Here is a 10991-nt window from a genome sequence, read left to right on the forward strand (position 1 = left end):
CTTAGGTTGGAGTCATTAAAACTCGTTTTTCAACCCTCCACAAATTTCTTGCTAACAAACTTTGTGCATGACACACAAAGTTTTTCCAACAATTGTTTGCAGACAGATTACTTCACTTATAATTCACTGTATCACAATTCCAGTGGGTCAGAAGTATACATACACTAAGTTCACTGTGCCTTTAATAGCTTAGAAAATTCCAGAAAAGGATGTCATGGCTTTAGAAGCTTCTGATAGGCTAATTGACATCATAAGAGTCAATTGGAGGTGTATCTGTGGATGTATTTCAAGGCCTACCTTTGAACTCAGTGCCTCTTAGCTTGACGTCATGGGAAAATGAAAAGAAATCAGCCAAGACCTCAAAAACCATTGTAGACTTCCACACGTCTGGTTTATCCTTGGGAGCAATGTCCAAATGCCTGCAGGTACCACGTTCATCTGTACAAACTATAGTACGCAATACCTTGTGAATATGCTGGAGGAAACAGGTACAAAAGTATCCATATCCACAGTAAAACGAGTCCTATATCGACATAACCTGAAAGGCCACTCAGCAAGGAAGAAGCCACTGCTCCACAACTGCCATAAAAAAGCCAGACTACGGTTTGCAACTGCACATGGGGACAAAGATCATACTATTTGGAGAAATGCCCTCTGGTCAGATTAAACAAAAATAGAACTGTTTGGCCATAATGAACATCGTTATGTTTAGAGGAAAAAGGGGAAGGCTTGCAAGCCGAAGATCATCATCCCAACCATGAAGCATGTGGGTGGCAGCATCATCTTGTGGGGGTGCTTTGCTGCAGGAGGGACTGGTGCACTTCACAAAATAGATGGCATCATGAGGGGGAAAATTATGTGGATATATTGAAGCAACATCTCAAGACATCAGTCAGGAGGTTAAAGCTTGGTCGCAAATGGGTCTTCCAAATGGACAATGACGTGTGCGAGCAAGGAGGCCTACACAACAGCTCTGTCAGGAGGAATGGGCCAAAATTCACCCAACTTATTGTGGGAAGCTTGTGGAAGGTTACCTGAAACGTTTGACCCAAGGTAAACAATTTAAAGGCAATGCTGCCAAATACTAATTGAGTGTATGTAAACTTCTGACCCACTGGGAATGTGATGAAAGAAATAAAAGCTGAAATAAATCATTCTCTGTACTATTATTCTGACATTTCACATTCTTAAAATAAAGTGGTGATCCTAACTGACCTAAGAAGGACATTTTTTCTGGGATTTAATGTCAGGAATTGTGAATTACTGAGTTTAAATGTATTTGGCTAAGCAGTATGTCAAATCAAATCACCTTTATTTATATAGCCCTTCGTACATCAGCTGATATCTCAAAGTGCTGTACAGAAACCCAGCCTAAAACCCCAAACAGCAAGCAATGCAGGTGTAGAATCACGGTGGCTACAAAAACTCCCTAGAAAGGCCAAAACCTAGGAAGAAACCTAGAGAGGAACCAGGCTATGTGGGGTGGCCAGTCCTCTTCTGGCTGTGCCGGGTGGAGATTATAACAGAACATGGCCAAGATGTTCAAATGTTCATAAATGACCAGCATGGTCCAATAATAATAAGGCAGAACAGTTGAAACTGGAGCAGCAGCACGGCCAGGTGGACTGGGGACAGCAAGGAGTCATCATGTCAGGTAGTCCTGAGGCATGGTCCTAGGGCTCAAGTCCTCCGAGAGAGAGAAAGAAAGAGAGAAAGAGAGAATTAGAGAGAGCACACTTAAATTCACACAGGACACCGAATAGGACAGGAGAAGTACTCCAGATATAACAAGCTGACCGTGGGGATGGTCGTCTTGGGGTTTGCACAAGACATAGCATTTTCTTTAATGGCCAAAAAGCTCCTTTTAGTTTCATCTGAAACCTTACCTTCTTGTGTTTGGGGAGTCTCCCACATGCCTTTTGGCAAACACCAAATGTGTTTGCATATATTTTTCTTTAAGCAATATATTTTTTCTCTGGCCACTCTTCCGTAAAGCCCAGCTCTGTGGAGTGTACGGCTTAAATTAGTCCTATGGACAGATACTCCAATCTCCACTATGGAGCTTTGCAGCTTCTTCCGGGTTATCTTTGTTCTCTTCATTGCCTCTCGGAATAATGCCCTCCTTGCCTGGGCTATGAGTTTTGGTGGGCGGCCCTCTTTTGGCAGGTTTGTTGTGGTGCCGTATTCTTTCATTTTTTTAAACAGATTTAATGGTGCTCCATGGGATGTTCAAAGTTACGGATGTTTTTTTATTACCCAACCTTGATCTATACTTCTCCACACCTTTGTCCCTGACCTGTTTGTGGTGTTGCAGACTCTGGGGCCTTTCAGAATAGGTGTATATATATTGAGATCATGTGACACTTAGATTGCACACAGGTTTATTTAACTAATTATGTGACTTCTGAAGGTAATTGGTTGCACCAGAACTTATTTAGGGGCTTCATAGAAAAGGGGGTGAATACATATGCACTTTTCCGTTTTTAGCTTAAAATTTTTTTTTAAACAAGTTATTATTTTAATTTCACTTCACCAATTTGGACTATGCGCGGGCACGCATATCCACTATTTGAGCTGTTCTTGCCATAATATGGACTTAGTCTTTCACTTTTACCAAATCTTCTGCATACCCACCCTTAAATTGTCAAAACACAACTGATTGGCTCAAACGCATTAAGAGGGAAAGAAATTCCACAAATACATTTTTAACAAGGCGCACCTGATGATTTAAATGCATTCCAGGTGACTACCTCATGAATCTGGTTGAGAAAATACCAAGAGGGCGAAAAGGTGTCAAGGCAAAGGGTGGCTACTTTGAAAAATCTCAAATATAAAATCTATTTTGATTTGTTTAACACTTTTTTTGGTTAGTACATAATTCTGTTACTGTACATAAAGTGCTTTCATTTTAAAATGGAAAATCAGATATGTTTAAAAATACCCTCAAATACAATGTGACATTCTGTGCTCTTGCCTCATATGAAACATTTGATCTCCAAAATGCTGGAGTATATTGCCAAATTAATACTTTTAGCTTCACACAAATAAATACGCAGCGAAGTGATACTGTGATAGAAGTAAACTATCAGGGAGACTCACATAACAACATATTATTCATACAAATCTTCCTAGATATCTGTTTATATATGCTGTTAAGTGTGAGCTGATCATTCTGAGCCAACCATCTCTTAGTCTGACTGTTAGCTTCCAGAATCAAGTTTATAATAAAATGTCCCTTCCAAGGTAACATCTAGCCTGGAATTATGGAGTTATACAATTATTAAAGATACCGACAGTAAACACTGATGAGCAATTCTGCTGATGTGTGTGTTCGGGTGCGCATGTGTGTGTGAGCGTGTATAATTTAGAAAGCAATAATACCCAGCTATTATTTGTTTGTCAGCTCATGGCAGTATTATCCTGGTACATTACACCAGAACAGTCCTGGTGTAACTGTGAGGTTTATTTAAGAGGGATTCTTCTCACTAACAGCCTGCTGACCATGTAATATACACTATTGTAAATACAGCCTCTGGTGATGCCTCTGAAGGTTTTTTGTTCCTTTAAAGTTTGTCAGGGTCAGAGTTTGAAAAAGACGCTGATCGACTACTTTAAAAAGATATCCTTCCCTCCTCGAATAACTAGATGGGCGAAAGCATAGAGACCCTGTTGTCTTTGTTGTTATGTTATATTATATTTTTGTTGTATCCTGTACTATAGGTCTAGCAGGTCAGGTCTGAGAAAGACCTCTTGTGTTGTTGTTATACAGTATAACAGGAGATCCCCTGTACTGTAGGTCTATTAGTGCAGGACTGATTTTATACTGTTGTAATATTGTTAATTGCTGTGTAGGAGTGTCGGGTCCGAGTCAGAGCTGGGAGAGACACCTGGTGTTCTGTCGGCCACTAAACAGGAGTGAAGCAGTGTCCAGACGGCGCTACAAAAACAACCCTGCAGTCACTGCTCTAGCCATGTCCAGGTACTGTATGCACGCACATCCGGCACATGTACAGATAGGGCTCTACCTATGCAGAGCACATTCCCCTTACCCCTTTCAGTCTGCCCTTTTCGGTGGTGGCATAATTTCCAGAAAAATATTTTTTGTTGTTGTTTTGAACCCAGGCAAGTCGTCTATTCTCAGCGCGTCTTGATTGTTGAGCATTGACCAATCATCAGCATTGGAGAGCAAAGGCGTGCGCGCATATAGAGTTTAGTGACCAAATAACTGCCTGGCAAAACAGATGAGGCCTACGTTTATATCATCCATATAAAATACAATATACTACTGACTCATCTTTGCCAGATTGATAATTTTCCTATTTCAGATAGGTCTAGTTTGGGTGGTTACTGGCTTTATGTCTAATTATAAGCAGCTGTAACATCGCACTGCCTTGAATATTATGGGATGAAGATGTAACATATTTTGGTGAATTGATTACTATATTTGTGAGCAAGAACAGGGCTACCCGGCTGACAATGAGCACTCGTCAGGCAGGCTGCCCTCCAAACTGATGGCGCGGTGCAGAAAGAACATGCTTTCCATGCGATCCCGCTACCTCCGTAAAAAGTAGTCCAAATTTTTGCTCTGGACCAGAAAAGTGACATGATATATCCTCAGTTGATTTTGGCTACTAACATTAACGACTTTCAGCTCCAAATGCAGGTGTAAAACACAGTTTATTTTTGTAGCCTATCTTGCATTTTGAAAATTCATCACCGTTTCTGGATGTAATGACAGGTTATATTTGTGCAGCGATTGTGCGAGTAAGTTTGGTGTGCATACAGTGCAAAAGTATTCACCCCCCTTGGCATTTTTCCTATTTTGTTGCATTACAACCTGTAATTTAAATCGATTTTTATTTGGATTTCATGTAATGGAATAGTCCAAATTGGTGAAGTGAAATGAAAATAATAACTTGTTTCAAAAAATTCTAAAGAATAGAAAACGGTGCATTCATATGCATTCACCCCCTTTGCTATGAAGCCCTTAAATAAGATCTGGTGCAACCAATTACCTTCAGAAGTCACATAATTAGTTAAAAATAAAGTCCACCTGTGTGCAATCTGAGTGTCATATGATCTCAGTGTATATATATATATATACATCTTCTGAAAGCCCCAGAGTCTGCAACACCATTAAGCAAGGGGCACCATTAAATGTCTTGGAATGACCTAGTCAATGCCCAGACCTCAATCCAATTGAGAATCTGTGGTATGACTTAAAGATTGCTGTACAGCAGCAGAACCTATCCTACTTGAAGGAGACGGAGCAGTTTTGCCTTGAAGAATGGGCATAAATCCCAGTGCCTAGATGTGCCAAGACTTGCAGCTGTAATTGGTGCAAAAGGTGGCTCTACTACAATGTCTTATTTCTTGTTTGTTTCACAAAAATTTTGCATCTACGAAGTGGTTGTGTAAATCCAATTATACAAACCCCCCCTGTCATGCCCTGGTGGAAGTATTTTGTGTTTGTCTTCATTTATTTGGTCAGGCCAGGGTGTGGCATGGGTTTTTGTGTGTGGTGTGTTTGTATTGGGATTGTAGCTTAGTGGGGTGTTCCAGTTAAGTCTATGGCTGTCTGAAGTGGTTCTCAATCAGAGGCAGGTGTTTATCGTTGTCTCTGATTGGGAACCATATTTAGGCAGCCATATTCTTTTTCGTGGGTGATTGTCCTTAGTGTCCTGATGTCCTTGTTCTGTGTTTATTTGCACCAGTATTAGGCTGTTTCGGTTTTCGTTACGTTTATTGTTTTGTAGTGTTTGTATTTAGATTCGTGTTGCTTCAGTTTAATGAACATGGATCGCAATCTACACGCCGCATTTTGGTCCGACTCTCCTTCACACCTAGAAAGCCGTAACACCCCAAAAATCCATTGTAAGGCAATAAAATAGGAAAAATGCCAAGGGGGTAAATACTTTCGCAAGCCACTGTACATTCATGTGCGTTTCTTACAATCATCTTTTATTGACTGGAATTGTAGGTCATTGTAAATAAATGCAGCATTTATTCCAGCTCAAAATAGTTTTGGAAAATACTTAACTCCTCAGATTGTGCTGCTGTCCCCTATTCTTGTAATAATTGCCCAACCACTCTGAACCCGTTTGCTGGTTTTTTGGCGGGTGTCCCTATTTTAGTTTGAGCGTATGCCCTCCAAAAGGTCTGTGCATGGCTTTGATGCACACACAGCTATGATAAACCATTCAATGTATGCCTCTGTGTTTACAGGACGCATGCTACTCTGCTGGTTGGAGATGGCTGGGGTAGAGTCTTCACATGGACCTGTGAGTGATGGGGAAGGAGCAGTTGGGTGTGTCTGTTTGTGTGTGGGTGCCTGCGTACATGCATGGGTGTGGTGTGTGTGCATGTGCGTGCATGGGTGGGTACGTGCGTGAGTTCCATACAAACAATACACAAAAACCCAGCCTGCACTTCAGGAACCTCTTATTCCACTGCACATGTGCACTCTCACCAGCCCCTGCCTCACCTCCAGACCGACCACCACACTCCAATCGTAGAGAGATGTTCTCTCTCTCAAAGTCATGACATAGAAGGAACAGATCAATGAATCATGTGGTTTCAACCTACATACAGATCGTACATTTCAATGTACTTTATAGTAGTAACTTTTAGGTATTTTTTTGATGAAGCCCGATTATTTAATTGTGAATGTATCTGTTTACAGTGCATTCGGGAATTTTTCCGACCCCTTCACTTATTCTACAATGGATTAAATTAAAAAAGTCTCAATCTGCACACAATACCCCAATAAGGACAAAGCGAAAGCAGGTGTTTAGATATTTGTGCAAATATATTATTTATCTATTTACATAAGCATTCAGACCCTATGCTATGACACTCAAAATTGAGCTCAGTTTCGTCATGTTACCATTGATCATCCTTGAGATGTTTCTACAACTTGATTGGGTCCGCCTGTGCTAATTCAATTTGTTTCTACAACTTGATTGAGTCCAGCTGTGGTAAATTTATGCATGTCAGAGCAAAAACCAAGCCATAATGTCAAAGGAATTGTCCGTAGAGCTCCGAGACAGGATTGTCTGGGGAAGTGTACCAAAAATTGTCTGCAGCATTAAAGGTCCCCAAGAACACTGTGGCCTCCATCATTCTTAAATGGAAGAAGTTTGGAACCACCAAGATTCTTCCTATAGCTGGCCTCCCGGCTCTGACAGAGCTTCAGAGTTCCTCTGGGAGAACCTTCCTGAAGGACAACCATCTCTGCAGCACTCCACCAATCAAATCAAATGTATTTATATAGCCCTTGTTACATCAGATGTTACATCAGCTGATATCTCTAAGTGCTGTACAGAAACCCAGCCTAAAACTCCAAACAGCAAGCAATGCAGGTGTAGAAACACGATGGCTAGGAAAAACTCCCTAGAAAGGCCAGAACCTAGGAAGAAACCTAGAGAGGAACCAGGCTATGAGGGGTGGCAAGTCCTCTTCTGGCTGTGCCGGGTGGAGATAACAGAACATAGCCAGGATGTTCATAAATGACCAGCATGGTCAAATAATAATAATCACAGTAGTTGTCGAGGGTGCAGCAAGTCAGCACCTCAGGAGTAAATGTCAGTTGGCTTTTCATAGTCGATCATTAGCCGCTCCTGCTGTCTCCAGAAAGTTGAAAACAGCAGGTCTGGGACAGGTAGCACGTCCGGTGAACAGGTCAGGGTTCCATAGCCGCAGGCAGAACAGTTGAAACTGGAGCAGCAGCATAGACAGGTGGACTGGGGACAGCAAGGAGTCATCATGCCAGGTAGTCCTGAGGCATGGTCCTAGGGCTCAGGTCCTCTGAGAAAGAAAGAGAGAGATTTAGAGAGAGCATACTTAAATTCACACAGGACACCGGATAAGACAGGAGAAGTACTCCAGATATAACAAACTGACCCTAGCCCACCGACACATAAACTACTGCAGCATAAATACTGGAGGCTGAAACAGGAGGGGTCAGGAGACACTGTGGCCCCATCCGATGATACCACCGGACAGGGCCAAAAAGGAAGGATATAACCCCACCCACTTTGCCAAAGCACAGCCCCCACACCACTAGAGGGATATCTTCAACCACCAACTTACCATCCTGAGACAAGGCCCAGTATAGCCCACAAAGATCTCCGCCACGGCACAACCAAAGGGGGGGACGCCAACCCAGACAGGAAGATCACGTCAGTGACTCAACCCACTCAAGTGATGCACCCCTCCTAGGGACAGCATGAAAGAGCACCAGTAAGCCAGTGACTCAGCCCCTGTAATAGGGTTAGAGGCAGATAATCCCAGTGGAGAGAGGGGAACCGGTCAGGCACAGACAGCAAGGGCGGTTCGTTGCTCCAGAGTCTTTCCGTTCCCCTTCACACTCCTGGGCCAGACTATATGACCCACTGTAGAGATGAGTCTTCAGTAAAGACTTAAAGGTTGAGCCTGCGTCTCTCACATGGGTAGGCAGACCATTCCATAAAAATGGAGCTCCATAGGAGAAAGCCCTGCCTCCAGCTGTTTGCTTAGAAATTCTAGGGACAATTAGGGGGCCTGCATCTTGTGACCGCCGCGTACATGCAGGTATGTACGGCAGGACCAAATCAGAAAGATAGATAGGAGCAACCCATGTAATGCTTTTGTAGGTTAGCAGTAAAACCTTGAAATCAGCCCTTGCCTTAACAGGAAGACAGTGTGGAGAGGCTAGCACTGGATATGATCAAATCTTTTGGTTCTAGTCAAGATTCTAGCAGCCGTATTTAGCACTAACTGAAGTTCATTTAATGCTTTATCCGGGTAGCCGGAAAGTAAAGCATTGCAGTAGTCTAACCTAGAAGTAACAAAAGCATGGATAAAAACATTTTTGGACAGAACGTTTCTGATTTCTGCAATCTTACATAGATGGAAAAAAGCTGTCCTTGAAACAGTCTTGATATGTTCGTCAAAGGAGAGATTAGGGTCCAGAGTAACGCCGAGGTCCTTCACAGTTTTATTTGAGATGACTGTACAACCATCAAGATTAATTGTCAGATTCAACAGAAGATCTCTTTGTTTCTTGGGACCTAAAACAAGCATCTCTGTTTTGTCCGAGTTTAAAAGTAGAACGTTTGCAGCCATCCACTTCCTTATGTCTGAAACACAGGCTTCTTAGCGAGGGCAATTTTGGGGCTTCACCATGTTTCACCATGTTTACAGCTGATTTGTCAGAGGACAAACCATTCACAGAGACAAATTGTGGCCAGATGGAAGCCACTCCTCAGTAAAAAGCACATGACAGCCCACTTGGAGTTTGCCAAAAGGCACCTAAAGGACTCTGACCATGAGAAACAAGATTCTCTGGTCTGATAAGACCAAGATTTAAATATTTGGCCTGAATGCCAAGAGTCACATCTGGAGGAAACCTGGCACCATCCCTACAGTGATGCATGGTGGTGGCAGCATCATGTGGTGGGGATGTTTTTCAGTGGTATGGACTTGGAAATTGGTCAGAAGAGACTAGTCAGGATCAAGGGAAAGATTAACGGAGCACAGTACAGAGAGATGCTTGATGAAAACCTGCTCCAGAGCACTCAGGACCTCATACTGGGGAGAAGGTTCACCTTCCAACAGGACAACAACCCTAAGCAGACAGCAAAGACAATGCAGGAGTGGCTTCGGGACTAATCTTTGATTGTCCTTGAGTGGCCCAGCTAGAGCCCGGACTTGAACACGATCAAACGTCTCTGGAGAGACCTGAAAATAGCTGTGCATTAAAGCTCCCCGTCCAATCTGACAGAGCTTGAGAGGATCTAGAGAGAAGAATGGGGAGAAACTCCCCAAATACAGGTGTGCCAAGCTTGTAGCATCATACCCAAGAAAACTCAAAGCTGTAATCACTGCTAAAGTGCTTAGACAAAGTACTGAGTAAAGGGTCTGAATACTTATGTAAATGTGATATTTCCATTTTTTATATTTAATTAATTTGCAAATAAAAAGAAAAAAACTGCTTTTGCTTTGTCATTATGGGGTATTGTGTGTAGATTGAGGAGGGGGGAAAAACTATGTAATCCATTTTAGAATAAAGCTGTAATGTAACACAATGTGGAAAAAGTGCAGGGGTTCTGAATAGTTTCCGTCTGCACTGTACAGTATATAATAAATTGCATTGAATTATAATTACTCTGTTTGCTGTTATTGTGGTGTCCTGGATCCTTTTTTTGGAGTTGCTTTGGACACAAACACACTGAGCGTCAAAACAGGAAGTTCAATGGCAATGTTGATACGACATTGTTTATTTCAGCCAATTACATAGAAACAAAACAGAATTATATTTAGAAAAAAACTGTGGTCGTACGTTCTCAGACTTGGTTACATGTGGAAGTATGCAGAGAACCAAAAGGCTGAGCTTGGATTATTTGCCACTAAACAAGCACTGACAAAATGTCCTGTTAAGTGGCCTGTTTATAAGCAGTATGGTATGCTTCAGACCCAGATTTCTAACCCAGCATTCTCTAGACAGAGAGGGGGAGAGATGCATGTTAAGAGGGAAAATCCCAAACACAGCTCTCTCTCCATCTTTTCCACTCTCCACATCTCTCCCTCCATCACTATGCTCCATGGCCGCCCATAGAGGAGGGCTCCCAGCAAACTGGGAACTTTCCCAGAACATTACCTAACATGCCCATTAAGTTCTTGTCACGACTTCCGCCGAAGTCAGATCCTCTCCTTGTTCGGGTGGTGTTTGGCGGTCGACGTCACCGACCTTCTAGCCATCGCTGATCCATTTTTCATTTTCCATTGGTTTTGTCTTGTCTTCCTTCACACCTGGTTCCAATCCCATCAATTACATGTTGTGTATTTAACCCTCTGTTTCCCCTCATGTCCTTGTCGGAGATTGTTTGATTGTATGTTATGTGCAAGTTATGTTTTTGTGTGCGACGGGTTATGTATCCACTTTTATTATTTTGTATATTTTGTTTTTTGTATTTTTGTGAGCAGTTATTAAACGACTCCGTTTATACCAA

At 42.3% G+C, this 10991-nt stretch overlaps 1 protein-coding gene across 3 annotated transcripts in view; it reads left to right on the plus strand.

Moving 5' to 3' along the window:
- The window catches only part of wdfy4 (WDFY family member 4), a 191577-nt gene extending 180586 nt beyond the window's left edge, over positions 1 to 10991 (plus strand). For all 3 annotated transcript variants that reach the window (XM_064934604.1, XM_064934603.1, XM_064934605.1), the window contains exons 64-65: positions 3853 to 3979; positions 6226 to 10991. In XM_064934604.1, the coding sequence (XP_064790676.1) occupies positions 3853 to 3979; positions 6226 to 6289 (191 nt within the window). In that variant the 3' untranslated portion in view covers positions 6290 to 10991. The remainder of the gene's footprint in view (positions 1 to 3852; positions 3980 to 6225) is intronic.

The sequence above is a fragment of the Oncorhynchus masou genome, chromosome 24 (assembly GCF_036934945.1).
Source record: "Oncorhynchus masou masou isolate Uvic2021 chromosome 24, UVic_Omas_1.1, whole genome shotgun sequence".
NCBI lineage: Eukaryota > Metazoa > Chordata > Actinopteri > Salmoniformes > Salmonidae > Oncorhynchus > Oncorhynchus masou.